The sequence below is a fragment of the Ursus arctos genome, unplaced genomic scaffold (assembly GCF_023065955.2).
Source record: "Ursus arctos isolate Adak ecotype North America unplaced genomic scaffold, UrsArc2.0 scaffold_26, whole genome shotgun sequence".
NCBI lineage: Eukaryota > Metazoa > Chordata > Mammalia > Carnivora > Ursidae > Ursus > Ursus arctos.
Window position 1 is genome coordinate 28,054,102 of NW_026622941.1, and position 26,557 is coordinate 28,080,658.

Below are 26,557 nucleotides of genomic sequence, written 5' to 3' on the forward strand. Positions count from 1 at the left end.
GTCCACCTCATTCAGGGATCTAAAATGGCAGGTTCGTGGCAGGGCTCTGCGCTCCATGATGCTGCACGAAAAGTCTGTGTCTGCGCACGGGTGCGTTTTTCTGAGGAGAATGCTCGTAACTTTCCTTGGTTTCTCAAAGCGGCTCACAGCTGCCCGAAGGTTAAGAACTTGAAGTGACAAGTGAGCCACACTGAAGGGGAACAATGGGGCAAACGCTGTGGGAGGAGGAGGGGGAGGAGGAAAGGGAGAGACTTAACTGGGGGGAGATGGGGGCGGGAGGGAAGACGATCAGGTGAAACTTCTCTGAGAGGCAGGATTTGGGGGATGGGAGAGGGAGGGAACATTCCTTCTACTCTTACTTGGGGCCGGGCACTGTTCTAGACTAAAATTCATGAGGATTAATTAATTCTTGTAACAATCCCATGAAGTGCATAAGATTGTTCTGACTTTGTAGATTCATTCATTTAGTAAATATTTATTGAGCGATTATTATGCTGGCACTGTCCCCAGAGTTGGGGATACAGCAGTTAACAAAACAGCCGAAAATACCTCCTTTCATGGAGCTCACATTCCGGGGGGAGGCAGGCGAGGAACCTGGGCTCACAGAGTTATACAAGGGTCCTCAGCTAATAAGCAGTAGACATTTGAGCCCAGGCAGTATAGCACTGGAAGCTGTTTTATTTATTTATTTTTATAATGACTCTGAACATTTGAAAACTAAAAATTTCTGTGCAACAAAAAGCCACCAAAAAAGATAGAAGTGAGAAAATATTTACATCAGATCGTGCAAAGAATAGCTTTAAGAAGTTTTCAAACTACACATCGAAACCAAAAATAGACATTTAAAATGAAGAAATGGGCAGAGATTCCTAAAATAATTTACAAGAGAAAATATGAATGATCAATAATGTTGAATCCTGGCTTCCTGACTTATCAAAACAATCCGTTTATTGCTTGCATAGTGAGGGAGAGCATTACCTTGACTAGCCTGAGCAGCCTTCAGAGGGCAGAGGGCAAAGGGCAAAGTCTAGGTATTTACTGAGCTTTTGAAGCCTGGTCTAACATGGATCTTTCAGTGGGGGTGGGGGATCATGATAAAATACATTAGGATTGAGGGACACAACCAGGCAAGAATATTAAGAAGAGGCATTTAAAGAGTCATAACAGCATGTCATGTGGAAACCTAGAAGCTTAAAATGCCAGTTGGCCTTCTTCGAAGGATTGTGTGGCTGTGACTGCAGTCACGTGTCTCTCTTTACACTAGGCACTTGTTGGGTTCGTCCAGATTTGCCTGACCTGCATCTAGCTTTTGGCCTAGAGTATACAACATCTTAAGATGCCTGAAGTGCTTGTGGATAACCAAGTGATGAACTAAGCCCACTGAATGAGGTAGAAGGGAATGATGGGTAAATCAAGTTATGGGTTCCCCTCACTTTTTTTTTTTCCATTTTAGTTTCAGTGCCTGTATTCTCAGCTTTTCAATTAGATTTTAAAAGGCTTAAATGAGCTTTATTGAGCTATCAAGACATTCAACAAAGTTCACATACTGAAAGTGTACAGTTTTGGTAATTTTGACACATGTATATACCTATGAAACTATCACCTATAATCCAGATTATGAATATATCTGTCACCCCCAAAGTTTCCTTGTGCCTCTTTATCATCCCATCTGCTCAGCAGCCCCTGTCTCCAAGCAACAACCCATTTGTCTTCTGTCACTGCAGATTCTTTGCATTTTTGTTTGATTTTATACAAATGTAATCCTGTAGCATGTATTCATTTTTTTACCTTTTTTTACTCAGAATAATTACTGTGAGATTCATCTGAGTTGTTGCATGTTTCTGTAGTTTATTCCTTTTTATTGCTAGTAGTACTCCATTGTGTAGACATATCATAAATTGTTTATCCACTCATCTATTGATACCAGTTGGGTTAATACCAGTTTTTGGCTATTACAAATAAGACTGTGATGAACATTCATATACAAGTATTTGTAGAGATAAATGCTTTTACTTCTCTTTGGTAATTACCTAGAATAGAATGGCTTAGTCATATGATAGGTGTGTGTCAGATCTTTTAAGAAACTGCTGAACTTGTTTTCTAAAGTGATTGTCCCATTTTACATTCCCATCTGCAATATATGAGAATTCCAGTTCCTCTACATCCTCACCAACTTTTGGTATAATCGGTCCTTTCAATTTTAGCCATTCTCGAGGTGTATAGTAGTATCTCATTTTAGTTTTAATTTGCATTTCTGAGATAACAAATGGTGATAAGCATCTTTTTGTGTGCTTTTTGATATCCACATATCTTCTTTGTTAAAGTGTCCATTCAAATTATTTGCCCCTTTTTGTTGTTGTTGGGCTGTTTATTTTATTGCTTTTTTTTTTCTTAAGATTTTATTTATTTGCTAGAGAGAGAGAGAGAGCACAAGCAAGGGGAGCAGCAGGCGGAAAGAGAAGCAGGCTCCCCACTGAGCAAGGAGCCCAACGCGGGACTTGATCCCAGAACCCTGGGATCATGACCTGAGCTGAAGACAGACGCTTAACCAACTGAGCCATCCAGGCATCCCTATCTTACTGCTTTTTGAGGGTTTTTAAAATATATACTGCATATAAGTTCTTTATCAGATATGTGATTTGCTAATATTTTCTCCCAGTCTGTGGCTTATCTTTGCATTCTCCTAATAGTATCTTTCAAAGAATGTTCTTTTTGGCAGAGACTACTTAGTCCCAGGCCTGGCCTTAGTCTCCTCTCCTTTCACACCAGAGGCCTTTGCCACAAATATGCTCCCCTAGGTCCTTGGTTAGGCCAAGAAAGCACTCAAGCTTGATTTCTCTCTTCATATTTATTGGAGCTGGAGTTACTGGAGCAGCAGTGTATGTCTTGTATCTGGCATTGTCCGATCCAGATATCTGTTGGGATGAAGAGTAACCCAGAACCCAGAATAAAGTGTGTCCTAATGATCAATGCAAGTTCTACTCAGTGAATGTAGATTACAGCAAACTGAAGAAAGAGGGCTCAGACTTCTAAATGAAATGTTTGACTGTAAAACTGCTTAGAATGAAGGTCTTCCAGAAGTCATTTGTACAATTTTCTGCTTAACCAAGAACTATTTCCCCTCTAAATGCTCAAAATCATGTTGATGTGCTATGTTGGAGTTTTACCCTGATTAATAAATATCTCAAACTTGAAAAAAAGAAGAGCATACATTCTTAATTTTTATGAAGTCCAGTTTATCGGTTTTTTTTTTATGGACTCTATCTTTTGTTGTCATATCTAAGAAATCTTTGCCTCAGCCAAGGCCATTTACCTTTGTTTTCTTTAAATTTAAAGTTTTACAATTTTAGGATTTACATTTATATCTATGATGCAAATCAGGAAAAGGTTTTCTTTGATCATCTAAATTACTTTAAAAATTTTTCAAGTCACATTCAACATGGGTCTGACAGAAACATGGACAAGTACATTATGAAGCCTCCACCACCCTGCAAAAAGCATATGAAAAACAAGAACAAGGTTAGAGAAATTCAAAACTAAGTTGCCCAACTTACGACTACACAAGGTTGTCTAAATGTGCCTATCATTAAGACTCAAGGAGGTTTCGTGTATGGTAATCAATCAAGTCTACCTGCACCACAGTTTGATCTCTATTCAGTCAAATTGCTTCAGCCAGCAGTGTTCTCGGGTTCTCCACACTATCCACCAAGCCCTTCACCTTCGGATAAGCAATGAGCCTTTCCAGGGGTATAAAGAACTTCGTTCCCACACTGCAAGTTTTGGGGGACTGCTCTATTTGGCCTCTTCGAGCTTCTGTGAGGGTTAATCTATGCCATTGGATGCAGCTGCCTTCTGGCACCGCTCAACCGCGCTCCCTTTTCTTCGGATCCAGGAGAAACCTGACTTTCATGAAGTCAACTGCTTTTTAACACCTCAGCACTCAGAACAAGCTGGAGGTATACTTTTTACTGTCTCGGGTATGAGGTTGTCAAAACAGCTTTATAAACATGTTCCTGTGGCTCTGAAATGCACAATTCAGTTGCCTTTGCTATGTTTTTCTGTAAGCCCCTATCTATGTACAGTACCAACATGCTCAGCTCCCGTTGGTGGAGCCCCCACACCAGTAAACTCAACAGAGTAATTGTAGAGATTTGCTACATCCAAAGCCCACATCTGAAACTGTATTCTGTTCCACTCAAATTTGTGATCTGGCTTCCTAAAGGTTGATGTTGGAAACAGAGATTGAATGCAGAGTTTGGTGTGCTGATGACAACCATACCTGGAGAAAAGTACCCAAATACAGCTTCAAGAAACTTGACCAGATCTTCAGAATCTAAGTGTTCTATCAATTCAATACATGCTATCAAGTCAAATCCAAGCAAATGAGAGTCTTTCTGTACAGCAGAACCATGATACAAAGTTATAGTCAAACCTAGGTCCCAAGGAGCTAGATAATCCCCAGCTGTTGGAGTCAACTTGTAAGGAATCGGCAGCAATAATATCTACTCCAACGAGATGTTCAGTGCAACTGTGGAATTTTAGCATCCATATAAGTGTGGCATCACGGAAGCCCAAGTCTGCAACCTTCTTGGGTTGATGCTGATCCACTAAATTTTTAACAAAGTAGTATCTCTGTACAGTGGCTGGTTGAACTCAAGTCACCTCCTTGCTGGGAACTTCTTCAAAATTACCATTAACCATACCTTTGCACTGTTTGTTTTCTTCCATTTTGTTTCCGAGTTTCAAGTTTTGTTGAGACGAAAAAGCCAATGTATCCTTTAAGCTCTATGAATCAGCAATGACTCAGCTCTGAAGGAGCATACCAGATGGAAAGCAAGTACTGCGAACACTCTATGATGCATTTTGAGTTAATTTTTGTATACGTATGTATAAGGTGTGGATTGAACTTCATTTCTTTTGCATATGAACATTGACTGAAAAGGCTATTCTTTTTACCATTTAATTGCCCTTGCAACTTCATTGAAGCAATTGACCATATATGTGTGGGTCTGTTACCAAACTTTCTATTCTGTTCAATTGATCTATTTGTCTACCTCAATTTTTCTTTTTCTGTTTTCTAATTCATTGATTTCCGCTCTAATCTTTATTATTTTGTCTTTTTTGCTAGTTTTTTTAGTTTCTAAACAGTTTCTAACATGTTAGTTAACATGTTACATGGAACATAGTAACATCTGTTACATATGTATCATAGAAAAACTTTTTCTTTCTTTCTTTCTTTCTTGAGAGAGAGTGAGAGAGAGATGGAGAAGGAAGGGGCAGAAGGAGAGGGAGAAAATCTTAAGCAGGCTCCACGCCCAGTGCAGAGCCCGATGCGGGGCTCGATCTCATGACACTGAGCTAATGACCTGAGCTGAAATCAAGAATTGGATGCTTAACCTACTGAGCCACTGCTATTAATCTCTCTTTAAGAGCTGCTTCAGATGCTTTTTGCTTTCACTTTTGATTCATTTTTTGACACTTGTGGCCAGAGAACATGCTTTACACGACTTGAATCTTGTTAAATTTATTGATACATGTTTTATGGCCCCAAATATTGTCAGTTTGGTAAGTGTTCTTTGTGTACTTGGAATGAATTTGTTTCTTGCTGTCGGTGAAAATATTCTATAAATATCAATCTGGTCAAGTTGGTTGACAGTATTGTCCAAGTCCTCTATGTCTCTACTGATTTCTTATCTATTTACTCTTCCAATTATTGACAAAGGAGTGCTTTTCCTACTATACTTGAGACTTTGTCTCTTTCTCATTGATTTCATGTATTTTGAAGCTCTGCTATTTTTGAATAGGATGTTAATGTGAGAAATCCAGAAAAAGTTTTGGGGTCATTTAAGAACACAAGTTATGGGTAAGTAAATGATAAATCTCAGAGTTAAGTTTTACTGGAGTTTAGGAAACATCTGGCCCCACATGGTAGCTCTAACTAGAGTGACTTATTTTTAGGTTTTGCAGCCCAGAGATTAATTGCTCCATCTAGGTTACAGTATCTATTTTAATCAAATTATAACACATCAGGATAAAGAACCAAAAGAAGTATCACAAATACTAGGTTGAATCGTGTAAAGTTGTTGACATTTGCCTTTGACCTATAAAAATGGTTAATTTCTCATAAAGCAAGGATCTTTGTTCATCATGGTGTTATTCAGAATAGTGAAACATTGGGATCTATGTATGTTTTTCACCATAGCATTTTTCAGAATAGTGAAAAATTGGGAGGTAAATCTGAATGTCACACAATAAATCATGCCATATCCATATCATGGAATTAGAATGAATGTTTGGGAGATCATTTAATAACTCACTCCCTTTATGTTCTCATCCAGTTTTAGGACATTAAATTCCATCTATATATGCTGGCAACTCTCAAATTTATATCTGAAGTCCAATTGCTCACAAAATCCAGACTCAGACATTCAATTTCCTGTTCACCATCTCCACTTGGATATCTAATCAATATTTGAAATTTAATATGTCCAAACTTGAACTTCTGATCTGTCTCCAAAGCCTGTTCTCCCTCATCCTTACTCATTTCGGTTAACAGAAATTCTAGCTTCATCCTCCCAGTTGTTGAGGCCAAGTTCCTTAGAGTCATTCCTGACTTTTCTTTTGCTCACCCCCCACATTCAATCCATCAGGAAGTCCTCTCTGCTTTTCAAAATACACCCAGTACCCAACACTTCTCACCCCCTTCATTGCTACCCTGTGGTCTTTTTCCCCTTAGACTGCAGAAGCCTCCTGACCTTTTTAACTGCAGTTAATCAGTGTTTTTTAAAATTAATATTTTAAAGGGTAGTGATGAAAATTGTATAGCTATATCTGGACCAAGTTCGAATAGACATGGCAGACAATGTGTGCTCTAAAGCATTGCACCATAAAGTTTGGAGATACTTGCTTTGTTGTCTCATCTTTTCCTTCTGCATTTTCCTGCTCCCCTCTGTTGTTTCCTCTGTAACTGAATATCAGGGACTGGGCAGTTATCAGTTTATTGCCTCTCAGCTCCAAACCTACCCTTTATTGCCTGTTCTGCAACAATGAAGCTAGACCCTCTTTTAAACATTTCTCCTTTGCCAGCTGGCACAATGTTCACCTTTGTCAGCAGAATGCCCTGGCGAGGCACTGGAGGCAGCTTCTCTTCCTGGTTCCGCTGTGCTCCCCTCTGCTAGCTCCTGTGGCAGGAAGCTCCTGTCTTTTGTGGTGCTCAGCAGCTAACCTTCTGTGGCATTCCCTTGAGTGGCTCTCCAATGAGTCTTACTGATAATAGCACTTCTCCACGGACGGCCTTCCAGCAAGTTCTGGGATATGGTACCTCCCCATGATACTTCCCTGGCACCTAAAGGTAGATTCACAAGTGCCACTGGTGTGGCATTTTAGTAAACTTTTTTGACATCTGATGGGCTATGGTTGTGCCCTAACAAAATCTGGTTCTCAGCCTGAGGGAAAGGGGGCATTTTAGGTTTGCCTGGCCTCAGGCCTAGGGTTAGTGGCTGCTCATATAGATGCTATTCTTGTGTGTGTGTGCGTTTTACTTCTTGTATTCTTGGGTTCTTTTTATTGCTTAGCAGCAAATCCTCCATTGTTCTAATTTCTTGTTATAGTTTGTGATGGTTAATTTGGCTGGGCCATGGTGGTCAGATATTTAATTATAAACATTATTCTGAATGTTTCTGTGAAAATGTTTTTTGGATGAAATTAATATTTACATTGGTGGCTTTCAAGTGAAGCAGATTACTCTTCATAATGTGGGTGGGCCTCATCAAATCCGTTGAAGGCCTAAATAGAACACAGATTGACCTCCTCTGAGCAAGAAAGAATTCTTGCAGACTGCCTTTGGACTTGAACTACAACTCTTCCCTGGGTGTCCAGCCTGCTAGCCTACCCTGTAGATTTTGGATTTACCAAGTCTCTACAATTGCATGAGCCAATTCCTTAAAATCTCTCTCTACAGACACACACACACGACCTCTCGGTTCTGTTTCTTGAGAGAACTCTCATAATTTTTCACATTAAACAACCCTTTTCGGGGCACCTGGTTGGCTCAGCCAGTAGAGAATGCAACTCTTGATCTCAGGGTCATGAGTTCAAGCCCTACAGTGAGCATAGAGCTTAGTTAAAAATAATAAATAAATAAATCACCCCTCTTCAAATAGCTGTGTGGTTTCTGACTCCTTTGGACCCTGACAAATACACCATTGTTCTGCCCTGAATTCCTAATCTGTATGTGCAAGTGTCTACTAAGCTTTTCTACTTGTATGTCTAACAGGTATTCCAAACTTGGGTCCAAAAGTAAGCTTTTTATTTATTTTTTTGTAAGATTCATTTATTTATAGGGGTGCCTGGGTGGCTCAGTCAATTAAGCATCTGCCTTCAGCTCAGGTCATGATCCCAGCATCCTGGGTTCGAGGCCCGAGTTGGGCTCCCTGCTCAGCAGAGTCTGTTTCTCCCTCTGCACCGCCCATCCCCAACATGTGCTCTCTCTCTCAAATAAAATCTTAAAAAAAAAATTTGAGAGAGAGACGTAGGGAGACAGCACATGGGGAGAGGGAGTGAAGCGGATTCCGCTAATCTCACCACCTGAGATCATGATCTGAGCTGAAATCAATAGTTGGATGCTTAACCAACTGAGCCACCCAAATGCCCCCAAAAGTAAGCTCTTGAGGGGCGCCTGGGTGGCTCAGTCATTGGGCGTCTGCTTTCAGCTCAGGGTGTGATCCTGGCGTTATGGGATCGAGGACCGCATCAGGCTCCTCCACTGGGAGCCTGTTTCTTCCTCTCCCACTCCCCCTGCTTGTGTTCCCTTTCTCGCTGGCTCTCTGTCAAATAAATAAATAAAATCTTAAAAAAAAAAAAAAAAGTAAGCTCTTGATGTTGACCTTCCAAACTTGTTTCTTCTACACTTTTTCCAATCTCAGTTAAGGGCAACTCCATTTTCAGGAAGGCCTTCTCTGGCTAACCCATTTACACCTGCAGTCCCCCTCCAAGTAGCCCCAATCACACTTTCAATCTCTTCTTTGCTTGTTATCTTATTATCTAACTACAATGTGTATTACTTCTCCTGTTTACTGCTGTTTACCGTGTAACTCCTCCATTAGAATATGAATCCCCCCCCAAAAGAATATAAATTCTATAACAGCAGGAATTTGATATGTGTGTTTAAAATGCTAGCCACAAAAATAAATAAAAATAAAAAATAAAATGCTATGTGCCCAATACTTAATGCAACAATTTAGGTAATGCTTATAGTGGGTAGTTAATGAATCTTCACTTTCTATTTTTACTGCAGACTATAATGCTAGTTATTTTTGAGTGTTTTAACAAATACTTCCCTTCCCCAAGTTCATAAATACATTCTATATTTTCTTCTAAAACTTCTGTTTTTCCTTTTTCATATAGGCTATTAGAGCAAGAATTGATTTTTCTGTATGGTGTGAGGTAGGTTCAAAAAAATAAACCTCTTCTCGATAACCAGTTGCCGAGAAGGCTGCGTTTTTACTACATAATGGTTTTGATTTATCTCTCTACTTTCTGAAGTCACTAGCTGCTCAGTATTAAGATTCTATAATAACAAAGCAAAACAAAGTATCAACCCCACAGTTTTATTTGTAAAGAACAAAGCATGAAAAGTCATTATTTAAATGTACTCCAAAACCTGAAAAACCCACGTCAGTTTCTCTGATATGTATGTTAAAGTGCTTGATATCACAATACTCTTTAAATTTTATATTATGTTCAGATGAGGAAAAAAAAATCCAGTTCTGATGCATTGTTAACAATACAAAGAAACACAATATAATTTAAATGCAGAAATGTTCACTGTTTAAAAAGATACACAGGGTACATTTATACACGGTTCAAGTGTAACATAGAGGGCTTTTCTATGTTTAACACCCTCATTTGATTGACAACAGGAACTCCTTACCATACCTCTCTACTGTCAACAAGATTTGGTTTGGAATAGACTAGAGCCACACACAAATCCATTCAGGAAACTGGATGAAGTGTGATTCTCTCCCACGTAACCCAAAGATGCCCTGGGTTCCTTCAAATGAAGAGGAACTTTTCGATATGTATTTTTTTCACTCTGGTGTCAAATGCTCAGTGTGATACATTTCTGGAGCCAATCTTTATTCTGACCTTAAGAGGATGACCAGCTCAAGGACGATCTGGGAGGATGAGTTTCTTCCTGGATTCCTCTGATCACATCATCAACACTCTCTTCAAAAAAGCTTAGAAATCCAAGAGATTTATAAATGTATTTTAATAGGAATAAGGGACCTAGATGTTTATTTTTTGTTTCCATCTCCTTTTAACCTAAACAAATGACAAACACTTATGTAAGGAACAGGGGCTTCAAAAGAAACTGATGACATGGAAACAGGATTCACTTCATAAAAGTAGAGAGGAGCTCAAGACTCCATTCTCAATCAATGAAGGTGTGTTAATACTGAAATATAAATACCTAAGGTTCAGATTGTCCTTTCAACACGGTGAAAAGGAAAGTAGTTTCTGTAAACCTCACAGAGAAAATACAATTCTCAAAATGAAAACCCACTGAAAAATCGTAATTCTTAACAGAAAGAAGGTATTTCAGTTAAGAGCTACACTCTCAATGCTGTCAAATAAATATTTCCCTGGGCATCTGAGGTCCTCATCTGTTGCCTCATGTTTCAAAATATCTTAGAGGCGTCAACGTACGCTACACACAAACTGTTAAGTACCGTCTCCACCTCTCTTTCACTTACATTTACACACAACAGCGCTTTACTCCAAAAAAAGAAAATACAAGCAATTCAGTTATTTCCCCTATATCATTCATGTAGTGTGACAGAAGTTCATTAAAATGATTTTTTAAAAAGGCATGTTAAATACCACAGGGTTACAAAGGTTCAAAAATATGCGAAACGTTGAAAATAAACTTTAGAGGGAAATTGCAAACTTTTGCATGTTTCAGGTTTCTTATATCAAATTCTTGCTCCCAGTGGGAAAGAGGAAGAGGAAGAACTTTTGTTCTCTGTAGGCCGATTTCACCCCAACTAGAATCCCAGTTTATGCTACTCCACACCGAGCCTCAGTCAGTTTTAAGGCGCCAACGAGCCCCACCCAGGGCTCACACGCAATACCAACAACAGTGTCCTGCCACTGTGTCAGAAAGGTTGAGATTAGGAGTTTCAGGGCATTTGAAAAACACTCGGAAATTAGATGTTTCAAGAGGTAATATTTTTGGCAATTTCATTTTAAAACAATTTCCTCTCAAGCTATTATTATGTGAAAATACTAATTGTGATTCCGGGCATTACTTTTAATTTATTCTGAGGAAAAAAAGTCAATTACAAAATTGATTTTTACTTACTTTAACTCTGAGGATGTGATTATGAAGCAATATACTAATTTAAAAAATTAATATAGCGAAAAGTATACCTCTAACTGGGTATGGTCCTTCTAAAAGTCAGCTACAGACATTTATGCTAAGGGTTCTGCTACTGTCCTGCTCAAAATATTCTGGTATAGAGACAGTTATAAACCACATAAGAACTAAGTCTTCTTTCTTTAGAATTGCTTCTTTTGTGACCTCAAACTCTGCTTAAGCATCTTTTTTATTCATCAATTTGGATTCTAAGGACTTTTTGTTTCCAAATATTAAATCTCTTCTGAAAGGCCAAGATTTACCATAACGGCAATATTCAGAAGAATGGGCTGTAGGCCATTCAAGCAGCTTGCAAGGAGGTCCTCACATGCTCGGAGCCCTGGCTCTTATCACTGGAATAACTATAAGGGCTCCTAACGGGACCAATTAAAGGGTCCAGCATTCCAGAGGATTTGTCAGTTCGGGTATGATTATTTCTTTTGAAGTCGGTCATTTCTAGTCTTATGGTCATGCTACAAAGTGGGGTAAAACTTGAGGTGTAACTCTTTTTTGGAGTACTACTTTTTTATGTAAAGGTTTTATTCACAGGCCCCAAATCCAATTTTGCTCCCAGTTTTTGTAATGGATGTAATTCTCGACCACTTGGGAACAATTTGTTAAAATGAATGTTAATCCTTACGATTATTATAAATGAATATTAACACTTATTTCCTACCTGTTTAGGTGGATGGATAAAGATCCAGGGATAGAAAGGCGATTAATATGAATGCCTTGGAGCTCAGTCTCATGCAGCCTTGGTGTAATAAAAGACACGAGTTCTAGACTCTGCTGTCACTGACCAGCTGTGGGGTATTTAACCTCTCTGATCCTCAAGTGCTCCCATCTATACGATGACGACTCATGCTAACCTAAGTCATCTCTCAGCTGCCCAGACTGTGCCAGAAGCATGGCCTTCTGGGAAAGGTACAGAGAATAAAACCCTGCACTGATCACTCTGTGGTTTCTGATCACTGCAACACAGGAACCCTGTGTGAAATATTCTGGATGCCTAGACTTTCCAGGTCCTTGGAAGAGCTACACCAACGCAGACACCCCTCAGCCTCAGGTGAACAAATGTCCAGTCTACCCAGGTCACCCAGAACCATCTTCTTAAAGCCCTTCCATGGGTTTCTTAATGCTGCCTTCAACTCCCCCGGTGCCCCTCAAGTACTAAGCCACAGATTAAAAGGGGATGTGCCTTGGTTATCCCCGCCGAATACAGCGTTTGATAAAGGGAGTGAGGCACTTGTTTCACTAGTTTCTTCCTCCAGGAAATAAGGGAAACAATACTGTTGGCCAAAGCCCAGGACCCTCAAGACTGTGCAAGGGCCCTGAGAGGCCATGGCTTTGCTTCTCAGCCACAATTGGGAATAAAACCCGGAGCTCTGCTGAGGCAATTTCACTGCTAACAATGTGCAAATGCCTAATTAGTTACAGGACCTACCATAAACGGAGACTTAAAGGTAACTAGCTAACACCACCATTTACTTAACTTCCTTATAAAATACCAAGCTGGAAAGCTACTCACAATGTTCGGTCTTCAAAACTGTTGCCTCTCGCTCTGCTTCTGTTTCTGTCACTCTATGCTGCCCTGGCTTTCACTGTCTCCGGGCCAGTTGTTTTATATTATTACCGTTTCTTAAAAAGGAATATAAAACTTGCCCTGAAACACCCAGAAAGGGTTCATTCTAGCTCTTTCCCTCTGTTATTTGCATTATCATGGTCAACAAACACTTTCACAAAAACATTCCAAGCTACACAGAGCCCTCCTCCTTCTTAGACATTCCTTCCATTTCCTGAGAGGGGGATGGGCACAGGAAGAGGGGAGGGGAGGGGGGACTGGAACCTAACAAAGACAGGGTTTGAGATTATCCTTGAGGTAAGGAACTGCTGCAGCGTTTAGACGGCCAAATTAGAAGTACACAAACTGCCGTTTGCAGGTCTTATAACTAAGAGACCAACACTCTGAAACTCACATCTCTTCAAACTGCCTCACATAACATGAGTAAAAATGCCAAGAATGGAGTTAGTCTAGGCTAATCTTTCCAAAGTGTAAAGAAGTTATAATCCTACAATTTAACATACTTCTCGGGGCTTTGTGTGTTCTTTCCAGTTTAGCCAAGCTCCTGGGGTCCAGTATTTAAAATATTTGAATCATATCTTTATCTTGTGCCGATGGAAAAATTCTTCCAAAAGACTGGAAAAGTGACTCAATTCAAATGTATGAAACCATTTATAACTTAAAAAAATGTAAGTGAGGGCTCTCACGTACAGCAGGTAAAGTTGTTTACATTCACAACACAAAGGCTCGGACACACCAGGACGGATGGCTACGACGGAACAATGCATTCTGGGTTCCTTTGTGATACCTGGAGGGAAAAAAAGCCCGACTGGGTTGCACTGTAATTACATGTTTACTGGCTTCTTCCTGGCTAGCACCACTCTTCCCCTCCCCAACTCCCAATGCGGTTAAGCTACTTATTTTAAGTCACAGGAATATTCAATCTAAGAAAAGTATCTTATTAGAGTAATATAATTTCTTAAAGAAGATAGCATATTTACACACATCTAACACATGAAAATACTCTATTTTATACTAAATTCCAGGTTCAAATGAACTACAATACAGCATTTTGCCTTGTCTGTGGTGTGAGGATTGTTCAGATTGGGGAATTCGGTGTGTTGCCCCTGCAGTGACTCACTACCTTGTCAGACAAGTCCAAATCAGTCCCCACGGTTGGGGAAGGTTCAGGAACAAGGGGTCTGGACTGAGAGTTTCTAGCCACTTGGGTTACACATCCACTCCTTTGATGAGTGATCCTTCCAAGACTATGGTGAAGTCCTGAATGGTCTGCAGAATGCGGATGAGAGAGTTGACAGTCATGCGGTCTCGCAGGAGGGCGCTCTCCTCGTACATTCGGGTAATGGCAGGACACTCGGCTAAGAGGGGGATCCACTGTGGGAGCAGGCGATCCCTACAGAGTCAAGGAGAAAGAAGTCCTGAGCCCTGCTGACCTTGCTGCAGAACAACACACATGTTAGAGCTTCCAATGGGAAGGTGTGGGGCTGCACAGAGCAAAACCTAGCCAAGTTCTGAGGTCAGCAGACAGGAAACCAAAGTCAAGAATCTGAAAATTTGCTGGTTAAAAAAGATATAGTAATGAGACAGAAATCTCTTGGGAAAACCCAAGAGATTGTAAAAGTAAGTCTGGACAAACTGCCCCTAAGGAATTACCCACATTAAAGAGATTCTGTATTCTGACTTAACACTTTAAAAAAGAGGCAGAATGCAATTTTGTGCCCTTTTTTTTTTTTTTTACAGGGGTGTTACTCAGACATCTGTGGCAAGGCATGCCAAAGTATAGTGACCCTTTGGGAAGAAAGACTACATTAAAAAGTTGGGACTAACATTTTTAAAAAACTGACACAACATAGCAAGGTAAGGAACAAAATCAAAGCAGAAAAACATTAAGTAGATTTTATAAACCAAAAGAAGGGTTGCACTGGTCTGATAAATCACTAACAGTAAAGAGATAAAAGAAGATAAGGATCACATTCAAAAGGAACTTTAAAAGCATAGTTGAAATTGGTCCCTTTTATTAAGAAGAAATACAGAACTTAGTTCTGTAAACCAGTTGTTTCAGGAGGACAACATCTCAACCTTTGGTGTGTCCTGATTAAACTCTGACATTAGTTATCTGTCACTAAGGATCGAAGACATCCTTACTGGGCATCTCTCAATATGCCTTTCTTCCTTTTTCTTTTTCTTTTCTTTTTTTTAAAGTTCATTTTTTGTAGTAATCTCTACACCCAATGTGGGGCTCGAACTCATGACCCCAAGATTAACAGTGGCACGCTGTTCTGAGCCAGCCGGGCGCCCCGCAAGATGCCTTTCATGACAAGAGCAGCCATAACTAGGCCATCCTGAATCTCTTGTTGGAGCACCAGGGCTGTAGAAAAAACCAAACACTGCACAGGTAACTTAAAAAAAACCTTATTCTTGGGGTGCCCGGGTGGTTCCGGCCATTGAGCATCTGACTCTTGACTCCAGCTCAGGTCGCGATCTCAGGGTTGTGAGACTGAGCCCTGCATTGGGCTCCACACTCAGCGGGTAGTCTGCCTGAGATTCTCTCTCTCCTTTGCCCTCTGCCCCTCCCCTGTACTCTTTCTCAAATAAATAAATCTTTAAAACAAAGCTTATTCTAAAGGCCTATGTGTTTCATGAGAATTGTAATTCTCACAGCTGTTTTAAACTTAATGGATTGTATAGCTCCTACGTGTCATTTTCAAAAAATAAAGGGGTAGGAAACTGTCTTAAAGAGAAGACTTTCTATAGTTAAGAATTATGTCTATAGTACGACTTCTACAATGTTATTAAATTAAAAGCAATGTGTTGGTATATTGTAAATATATATGCGTGTATGTGCAGGTGTGCCAAACTCCTTATCGAACTATCTATTACCTATCTGCCCACCTTTGGAGCCAGTGTAGTGTAATGGTTGAGAACTTGGGCTCTCGAGTGAGACTGGGTATAAATCTTGGCAATGCCTCTTTCTAGCTGCGTGACCTTGGGGAAGGTGGTTAACTTAGCTATATGCCTCATCTATGTTCTGTTTTCTCATCTCCACAGTGAGGGTACCAGCTGCTACTTCACGTGGAAAGGTAGTGAAGTGACAGGAGGATTAAATGAGGTAATGAATGTAACGTACTTAGCATAGTGCCAACATATAGCAAATACCCAATAAATAGTACTCTCATAATAAAACTAGGAATGAAAGAAACCCATGGGAGAGCTTTGGAAAGGGCATGATTTGGTATGACCCCTTCTGGACTCCTGTTCAACACGTAACAAAGACAGGGAAAGTCAAGAACTGGCTTTATACCGTGTTCCAAGGCAAACTAAAATCTGGAATTTGCCGTCCTTCCCAATGTTCCTGGGTGCAGTATTAATAGCATTTACATAGTGGCAGAAGGTTTTGCAGGATGATTTCTGAATAAGGACGTCATCTTCATTGTCTAGAATCTGGTCAGTGGTTTCAAAATAAGCAACCGCTTTCTCTGGAAGGAAATCAGAATCATATCACAATACACATTAATATTTCATGTACAGAAAGATTAATCACTTAGTTTATTCTGGAAACACTAATGATGATTTGCATTATAGCCAGTCCAGAAACCAAAATCATTACTTTATCACTGGTTTCAAGATGAATTCTAGAGCTCCATGTTTCACAGTGGAACAATACGCTCCCAGGAGTTTACTTTCTAATCTAGACTGCATTCCAGAAGGGTAGAAAGTTTACTCTCTTTAGAATACCCTCAAGCAATGGAAATTGGCAAAAAAGAAAAAAAAAGTGGACTCTTCTGTCCAGACCAGAACCTTCTAGGAATAACTAGCAAATATATAGTAGTCATTGAGATGGTGCCCTCTGTTCTGGTTACAGAATGGCTGGCTAACACTTTGCAACAAAATCCTTGAAATAGAACTGATTTAGGAAATCTGAGGAAGAGATACGTATACACATATCAGAAACAGGAGCAATAAGATTCTAGGCATTCCAAAAGAAAAAAAAAAATCACACCTGGAGGCCTAGCTCTGTCAACCTTTCCTTTGTCTAAAAATTCTAAGTTGGATAAAATCAACTACTTCATCTAGACTATATTTACAAGACACAAAATGATTAATCACCCCTTTAAAAAAACTGGGAATTCTAGAAGAACTGCATACCAAAATAAAGATTACAAAGCTTACTTAGCAAGCTAGAGCAGCACACTCCAACAGAACTTTCTGTGATGAATAAAATGTTCTATAACTGCAAGGCTCAATTTAGTAGCTCCTAGGTAAGACAGGTGTGACTAAGGAAGTGAATTTTAAATTTAATTTAAATTAAATCGTTTAAATTTAAATAGCCACATGTAGCTAGTGGTTTCCATACTGGACAGCATAAAGCTAGAGTAATCCTTCTGAAACAGAAGTTACATCATGTCACTCACTCCTTGGCTCAAAGCCTTCCAATGACTTCCTGTTTCAATCATGATAAAGACAAAGTTCTTCCAAAGGCCTAGACGGCTTTAAAACACCTGGCTCTGGCAGTAAACAGCCCTCTAACCCAATATCCTCTTACTCTGTCTCCCTCAGTCAGCCCCAGTCACACCAGGCTTGCTAGTCCATGAAAAGGCCAAGCACACTCCCAGCTTGGCGCCTCTCCCTGGCAGTTCTCTCAGCCCGCAGTGCTCTTCTCCCAGATAGTCACGTGGCTCGATTCCTCACTTCCTTACAGTCTTTGCTCAAATGTCACCTTGTCCACAAAGCCTATAACTGCCCCACTTAAAAGAGCACTCTCCACATCTTGTCATTCTGCTCTATTTTTTTCCACACAAAACATAGCTTTATAACATACTAGATGAAACGCATACTTGTTATGTTTTTGTGTATTGTCTGGGTTCCTGCCCCCACCAGAATGGTTGGTCAACCATAGGAATTTTTGTGTTTTACTTATCTCTTGATGTATATCTTTTTTTTTTTTTTTTAAGTAAGCTCTACGCCCAACGTGGGGCTTGAACTCATGATCCTGAGATCAAGAGTCCCATGTGCTACTGAGACAGCCAGGTGCCCCTTGATGTATCTCCTGAGCATCTAGAAGAGTCTGGAATACTATGGACACTATAAATATTTGTTGAATGAATGAAAAGCAAAGATAGAGCTAATTTGATATTTATTTTAAAAATTGTACTCCCTTGTAACTAACCCTTTTCTGCTTAAACTCCTGCGTCTTTGAGTTTTCTAAGGAACATTTCAGTGACATTATAACAACATACACCTGCTTTAATTTACCTATGAAGTCCCAGATGAAGACATTCTTGTGAAAGATGCGGGCAGATTTGAACCCATGATGGAAGACTTGTTCAAGTGCCACAACCAGTCCATTTTCTCCACACAGCAATACTGTGAGGCTTCCTCTCTGTGGAGCAAACACAGTGCCAAAGAATAATCTGCTGTAACTATGTTTAAGAAGACGCTAGAGAAACAGGTGCTGAGGGCAGCTATGAAGCATGTTTTTTGTAGCTATTAGAAAGCTTACAAATAAAAGTTAACATACCCTCTACTGCCTTATGTACCATGTATAAAAATGACTTTAAAATCCTATATATTAAGTTTTATAGATCATCATACCTCCTTTTCAGGTTTGTGAAAATGTTTCACAATATTATTCACAGCTTCTCCAATTCCTTCTTGGATCTGTCCAGCATTGGGTTCTGAAAAAACAATGAACAGTGGCTGAATTCTCATGTGAGGGAACTGAACTAAACTAAGTACTCCGGGGTATCACCTGTGTCCACCAGGCAGGAAACACTTCACCACAGCAGGCTGGCTTGTCGGGGGCCCTGTGAAACTTGCCTCAAGCCAGTTTGGCCAAGTGGGAGGCATCTTGGCACAAGGGAAAAGAATCCAAGAAACCCTTAGATTCAAATCCCAACCTTACCACCTGCAATCTATAACCTTGGTTAGATGTCAAACTTCTGAGTTTGAATTTCCTCAACCTAAAAGTAGGGAAAATACACACCTCATGGGTCACTGGGAAAGGTGCATGAGATATTACAGGTGTAAATCACCTGGCATGGTACCTGTCGCAAAGTGCTAGCAAGCCCCTGGATCTGGGGAGTGAGATGGGAAAGACCCACAGCATCATTCCACAGGTACCCCCTTATCCTACCACCTCTGAGTCCCTTAGTGGGTACAGATCCAGGTTTGTGAAGCTCTGAACGGCTACCCCGAAATCTGTGTTTTTGCTATTGTGTTGAAAGTAAAGGGAAGATGTCTGGTACGCTGTGGCACCCAAAGCCCAGAACTGCTTCCTTTCCTGGTAATCAGTCTATCTAGGCACTGCTTCATTTACCACCCCCCCCACCAGCCCACATGCTTAGTCCTGTTCTTGGGGGAGAGCGTGGTGTGCTGCTTGAATGGGATCTAAACTGCCTTTGCCTCCCAAACCCCAAGAATGGTTTAAAAAAAAAAAAGATGGTAAACAGATTTCAGGGATAGAAGTCAGTAGGTAACAAGAGAAAAATTAAATATTTGATAATTTCTTGTGGTGATTAACTATTATATTTAATTTACATGTCACACCATAAAGGACAAGCTATACATTCTAGTGTTTAAGAATCTTTGAATTCACACTGCTGGAGGATTTCTTGCATAAAACATTCTTCAGGTAAAGGTCAAGTAAGTTTTTTCTACACCAGTGCATAAAAATTGTTGAAGAGCCAGGTGCCCTTCCTTCTTTAAGTTTCAGTCAAAATATTATTCATTCACATTTCCATAGCTTCATTAAAACAGAGCATGCGGTTTTTATTTGATTTTAATATCTAAATTCTCTAGGCTTTTAATTATTTGTTAATTCTTGCCTTACTTTTTCCCTTTCCTCTCTCCTCCCTCCCTCTTTTAAACTCCATTCACCCAAATTAATTTTCCTCAGCTTTCTTCTTTTTAATCTTACCACAATTCATTAATGCAACAGCTTCCTGTGAAATGGCCACGTGGTGCTGGCAACATCTGAGGCACACTGAGAACTCAGCCATCAGTGATGGTACTTACTGGTGGTCTTTCCTGTCAGGGAAGTGATGCTCAGTCTCCGGGCCGAGGTGGGCGATTTCTGCTGCGGCGGAGTCCGACACTGCTTTACCAGATCCTCATCTGCCACCGAGGTCATCAGCTCCCCGATAAGGATTCTCTCCAGGCTTCCATCATCAATGCCTTTCCCCAACCACCGCCCGCATGGGAACCTTGTAGGTCAGAAAAACAACTTCTCCATCACCAGTACTTTACTCGTTTGAATCAGAATTTTTAAAATGGCATCTTAGCTGAAGCCCATCATTTTAGTGCCTGTGGGTGTTTTTAAATTTTAATTTTAAAATTTCAAACATACAGAAAAGCAGAGAGGATCATATAACAGACACCCCTATTCTTATCACCTGACTTAATATTTTGCGATATGCTTTGTTTTTATTTTGTGTTGAAGTATTTTATTTTTATTTATTTGTTTATTTATTTATTTAATTATTTATTTTTTAAAGATCTTTTTAATTTATTTATTCGACAGAGATAGAGACAGCCAGCAAGAGAGGGAACACAAGCAGGGGGAGTGGGAGAGGAAGAAGCAGGCTCATAGCAGAAGAGCCTGATGCAGGGCTCGATCCCAGATCGCCAGGATCACGCCCTGAGCCGAAGGCAGATGCTTAACCGCTGTGCCACCCAGGCGCCCCTATTTTTTTTTTTAAAGATTTTATTTATTTATTCAACAGAGACAGAGACAGCCAGCGAGAGAGGGAACACAAGCAGGGGGAGTGGGAGAGGAAGAAGCAGGCTCACAGCGGAGGAGCCTGATGTGGGGCTCGATCCCATAACGCCAGGATCACACCCTGAGCCAAAGGCAGACGCTTAACCGTTGTGCCACCCAGGCGCCCCTGAAGTATTTTAAAGTACACTGCACACATCAGGACATTTTACCCCTAAAAACACTTCTGTATGAATCTCTGAAAAATAAAGACATTCGTTCTTATATAGCCAGAAATTATCACATTCAACAAAATTAAAATGATTTAATATTTTCTCATACCTAGTCTTTATTAAAATACTGTGGTTAGTTCTTCTTTTTTTAAAGATTTTATTTATTTGAGAGAAAGAGAGAGAGCTAGGGAGAAAGAGCACAAGGAGCGGTGTGGGGAGGGGGAGAAGGCTCCCCGCTGAGCACAGAGCCGGATAAGGAGCCAGATGCGAGACTCCATCCCGGGACCCTGGGATCGTGACCTGAGCCAAAAGCAGATGCTTAACCGACTGAGCCACCCAGCGCCCCTGTGGTTAGTTCTTCTGACAAGAATATTTTCAAACTAGAAGTTAACGTGGGAGTTGAGTTATAGGAGAAAAGAGGAGAATGTTTCCAAAGAGGAGTGCCAGCTGTAACCAGTAGAGTCCAAAAGATCCTTTCCTCCTACTAAATTAATTACTTCAAGCTTCTTTTTTTTAAAAATCAGAGTTATCGGGGCGCCTGGGTGGCTCAGTCGTTAAGTGTCTGCTTTCGGCTCAGGACGTGATCCCAGGGTCCCGGGATCGAGCCCCATGTCAGGCTCCATGCTCTACTGGGAGTCTGCTTCTTCCTCTCCCACTCCCCCTGCTTGTGTTCCCTCTCTCACTGGCTGTCTCTCTCTGTCAAATAAATAAATAAAATCTTAAAAAAAAAATCAGAGTTATATCAATCTTTTCCAACACTTGTGGACTAAGCATTAACAGCAAACACAATCAATTTTTTAAAAGTTTTTTTGGGGGCAATTTTGTATTACATAAAAAGTAAAACCAAGGGGAGCCTGGGTGGCTCAGCTGGTTAAGCGTCTGCCTTCAGCTCAGGTCATGATCCTGGGGTTCTGGGATCGAGCCCCACGTCAGGTTCCCTGTTTGGTGGGGAACCTGCCTCCCCTTCTTCCTCTGTAGTTCCCCACTCTACTCATGTTGTCTCTTGCTTGCTCTGCTCTCACTCTCTCAAATAAAAAAATCTAAAAAAAAAAAAAAAAAAGTAAAACTAAACAACTCCAAAACCTAAACTAAAATTCAGAGGGCAGTGAGAAAAGCTTTAGAAAGAAAACAATTCTTTTTTTAAAGTTTATTTTTTTTTAGTAATCTCTATACCCAACGTGGGGCTCAAACTTACGACTCTGAGATCAAGAGTCTCACACTCTGCTAGCTGAGCCAGCCAGGCGCCCCAGAAGAAAACAATTCTTAAACCTTTTCTTGTCTAAAGAGTCTCAAAGAAAGAATTCTGAGCTCCCAAGGATATTTACTTACCTGTATGTATGTCCTGTAATCTCATTTCTGACCATGACACAATCCACTAGCCATTTGGCTAATAGTCCTGAGTTATCGTGACCAATCTGAACAGTGGTCAGCTTCCCCAAGTTCTGGCACTGTAGGGATAGGACCACAGGTTATTCAGAGCCTGATGCCACTCCCACTACCTCTTAGCTTTAGTGGTGGCACTTTGGTTCCATCCAATTTAACAACTGCAGAGGACCCATCCTGCATAAATGCCCTGCTTTGTACTGGAGAAATATATTCACATCTAATATAGCCCATCTAATGAGACCGGACACATACATACGGAGGAGACTGTACTAGGTGTTAGAGATATAAACAAGTACTAGAAAAACACTGGAAAAGGAAAAATTACTTCTAACTAGGGAACCCAGTTAGATGAGGAGAATTTCAAGAAGTGATAAAAGGATGCTATTTAGATTCAGTTACAGTGAGGTCAGGAAAATAACCACAGATATAAAAAAATCACTGACACAGCTGTTTTTCTGTTTCTAATAAAACGCTAAGGCAGAACGGACCTCAAACCTCATCTTCTAGAAATCTTTGAAGCTACCATAAAAAAAGTATAATTATCAATGTCCTTCCTGGTCGTTGGTGGACAAGTACAAAAGAAAGCAATGATAAAACGAATAGTTAAAAAAAAAGTCAATTAAATTCTGACTTTTAAATTCTGATGAAATATCACAGAATCCCCAACTGACTATGTATGGCTGGGAACATCAGAGCTATGAGTTCTTAAAGCCCTTGACTTCTTCCTATCAAGGTGAGAAGGCATCATAGCCATCCAGGTGAGGGAGGATGGCCTCCTGAATTAGCTGTGGCAGGAAAGATGGAAAGAAGTAGGCAGAAATGACAGAGAGTCTGGAAACAGCAATGATGGGACTTATAATAGAGTTTATGTTCCACACTTTCGAGTCAAAGAAAAGCCATGGGTTTTAATCTTTTATATATAATGAGCCCATTAGATAAATAGGGCTAAAACAGGCTCTTGTGTGTGTTATGACTGAGTGGAAACTGCTATTCCTAGACCCCAAGGTACAAGAGAACAGGACATTCAGTTGGTACTACTTCCCTCTTGAAACACGAGCAGGTGGTTCCCTTCCTCCTGCATGCCAGCCTGCAGGGGGGCTCAAAGACAGGGGACTATTTCACCAGGTGAAACCTGAAAACTGACTACGAGATTGAAAGGTATTTTTATAGAATCACTCTATAAATGTCGCCATGTGGTTTAAAAGCCGTAAGCATGGATGTCAGCTCTCCTGTCCTTCTGTCCAGGTTCAGGCAGGGAGCACTGCACAGTAAGAAAGAGAACCACTGTGGGAAAAGCATTTCCCTGAAAGTCCCTTTTGCCTGGGTCTGTGCTAGGCACTGGCAATCATGGAATAGGACCTAGCAAAGCCCAAAAGTATTCCATTGCAAGTAGAAAAACAGAGCTTAATAATTAAAATTATAGCAATAAAAATACAAAACAAATAACTGTGTTTACGACTTGAGGTGTATACTCACAAAAATGATCCTGGACCTTGAGTACTCTTTTATATTATTTGATTTGAGGAAAAATGAAAAAGTAAAACTGGAATCCTTGTGTAGAACTATGTATGATATTTTCTGCTAAGAAAGGTATTAGCTGAACCTACCTCAAAAGTCATTTCGAGAAGGTTTTTGGGAATCTGCATGACTCCCGTGTCTCCTAGCTCTCCCGATACACAGATCCAGGGGTTCGATGTGATGATTGCATTGCTCAGCTTTTTGATGGGGATGATCACTGACCTATATGGAATCACTGAAAGAACAATGCTGAAATTAATTAAAAATCACAATAACATTCTCCTGATAATAAGGGCAATATATATTAATGGCTCTGTTGGCTTTCACAGATAGTTTGCTCGTTATAGATCAAGATGTACTTAAACAAAAAGATAGGATCACCTCTTCCAGTCTAGAAAGATGAGGTCCAGTTTATAAATCACAAGTCCCAACACTTGTGATGGCTTCCATGGCGTGTATATCACCAGGTATGCCTGGCGTGCAGAGTATCACCATGGTGACATACATAACCTCTACATTTACAAAAAACAATCCCAGCCTTAACACCAGAACTGACTGCTATATAGAATTTTCATTGTTTTAACGTTTTAAATTTTGTTCTAAAATCAAGTATACAAATGAGCATGGTTCCTGATACGGTTTCATATGTAAAAGGGGGTGAATGACTTCTTGGACACTATCCCCTTGTCGCTAATCTTCTCGGGCAATGTTTCAGAACGTTCCTATCACAATTTTACAGCACGTTACGCAAAGCCAAGAGTAATAAACAATGCCATTCTGGACCTAACATAAAGTCTATAAACCACAATTTGGAAAGCTATTGAGGCCACTCAGGTACAAGAGGAGCCTTGGGGAAAGAATCAAGACGTAGAAAGAAATCTGTGTGTAACGTTTTCCTTCTGAAGGCTCTTCAAAAGGCACACCGCTAGATGTCACTGTCCTATCACTGTCTTTTGCCCAAAAGGCTAATTAGACGTTGCACACTCACTCCATTCTCTTTTAAAAACAGGGATAGCTCAAACACACTGGTGCATTTTTATCTCTCAGAGTCATGCTTCTTTTCGTTTTTTTGTTAAAGCAGGGTAGAATCAATTTTTGTTGGTATCCTTGGGATTTCTGCTCCTTTAGTCATAAGAACGGGTATTCGAAGCCCTCTTTGAAAGATCTACACATATATTGCACAAGGCGCCCAGATACAACCTCAGAAAATGAGATCATGGTTCAATGCACTCTTAGATGAAGAAAGTGAAAGGGATAAATGGTTCATTTCCCTAATTTTACGTAAACGACTTTCTTTATGTTGGGTGAATAACCTCCCTTTCTGTCTTTTCATTTTGGCTGAAGGAAAGGAAAATGTCAGAGGAAAGGCCATACTTTCATGGTTTAGTAAACAGCAGAATCAAATGGGTTTTGAAACTGAAAGCAGAAGAGGTTAGTGCAAGACATTATTTTAGGTGCCAGAGGCTCCTCTCCTTCCTTTCACTGAGAGGGTTAGAAAAGCTACAAAAAAAAAAAAAAAAAAAAAAAAGAGGGTTTAGGGTCAGCAGTTCCGTGGCTGCAAAGGGACCACAGATACACAACAGTGATTACATAAAGTATAAAAGGAGTAATATTATTAAACTTAAAATATTTTTTTCATGAAGCTCTCAATTCCTCGAACAGTTACTTACATGAAATCTACAGATAAAAGTAGGATCTTAGGAGTCCTAGCTACCTCTATTTCTTCTCTTTTAAAACTGTACATAACATCTTAGCTTCTTTTTTTTAAAAAAAGATTTATTTATTATTTGAGAGAAAGAGAGAGAGAGAGAGAGAGAGAGGGGATGGTGGGGGAGGGGCAGAGGGAGAGGGAGAGAATCTCGAGCAGACTCCCCACTGAGTGGGGAGCCCAACACAGGGCTTGATGTCACAACCCTGAGATCATGACCTGAGCTGCAATCAAGAGCTGGGCACTTACCCGACTGAGCCACCCAGGTGCCCCCAACACCTTAGCTTCTTCCACAGGAATGTACTAAACTGACAGTTTACATACTAACGGATAGCTGACAGATACTACCGCTTGGCCCAATACCCAGTTCAGCTCCATTTTTCCTTGTCTGCTTCTACCAGAGCCTAGAAAGCCAAAACCTACAAATTTTGGCCAGTGAAATGTTATATTTACTGGGATTTCTTAGAAAATCCTGTTTTTCTAGCACAGGTTCTGCCCTTTCCTCCTTGGCACTCCTTCCTTCTTCCTGCTAGAAGGTGGACTGAGAATACCATCTTGTGACCATGAGGTAATCACATACTGATGACTATCTAGGAAGAGAGGGACAAAGACCCCGGGTCCATGAACGTACTATGGAATATCTTGAAACTTCTCATTATATAAGAAATATGAAACACCTATTTGTTTAAAGCACTGTTTTCCAAGTTTCTGATTCTTGCAGCAAAACACAATTCCTAACTGATACAAGTAAAAATTCTCCAAAGTGGGGAAGGGGAGCCGCTGTACATAAGAATCGGTACCGATGAATGGAATAAATACTATAATTTGACTTTCTATCAGAAACACATCTCCGGTCAGCATTTCCTCCTACTCTACAGACATACATTTTTCAGTAAGGTTTTGAAGTCTTTCTGAATCATTAAAGTGTAATGATGTTCACAGTTCTATATGTTTATTATGGTATGCTGAATTTAAAAATTTTATGTATTTTACATAAGATACTGGACCATTTATTTAATTT

The 26,557-nt window shown here is 40.2% G+C and overlaps 1 protein-coding gene and 1 long non-coding RNA gene across 5 annotated transcripts in view; one reads left to right on the forward strand and one right to left on the reverse strand.

Annotated features, from left to right (window-relative positions):
- Positions 1-417: 417 nt before the first annotated feature.
- Positions 418-6,276, forward strand: LOC130541868 (uncharacterized). Its single transcript, XR_008955941.1, has 2 exons — positions 418-1,389; positions 2,415-6,276. It is a non-coding gene; the product is annotated as an uncharacterized LOC130541868 (long non-coding RNA).
- Positions 6,277-9,594: 3,318 nt separating this feature from the next.
- Positions 9,595-26,557, reverse strand: part of DENND5B (DENN domain containing 5B) — a 186,664-nt gene continuing 169,701 nt past the window's right edge. For all 4 annotated transcript variants that reach the window (XM_057303298.1, XM_057303297.1, XM_026502155.4 and 1 more), the window contains 7 exons: positions 23,918-24,063; positions 22,254-22,372; positions 20,013-20,200; positions 18,591-18,673; positions 18,252-18,378; positions 16,300-16,474; positions 9,595-14,391 (listed from right to left, as the gene is read on the reverse strand). In XM_057303298.1, coding sequence (XP_057159281.1) covers positions 14,208-14,391; positions 16,300-16,474; positions 18,252-18,378; positions 18,591-18,673; positions 20,013-20,200; positions 22,254-22,372; positions 23,918-24,063 — 1,022 coding nt within the window. In that variant the 3' untranslated portion in view covers positions 9,595-14,207. The remainder of the gene's footprint in view (positions 14,392-16,299; positions 16,475-18,251; positions 18,379-18,590; positions 18,674-20,012; positions 20,201-22,253; positions 22,373-23,917; positions 24,064-26,557) is intronic.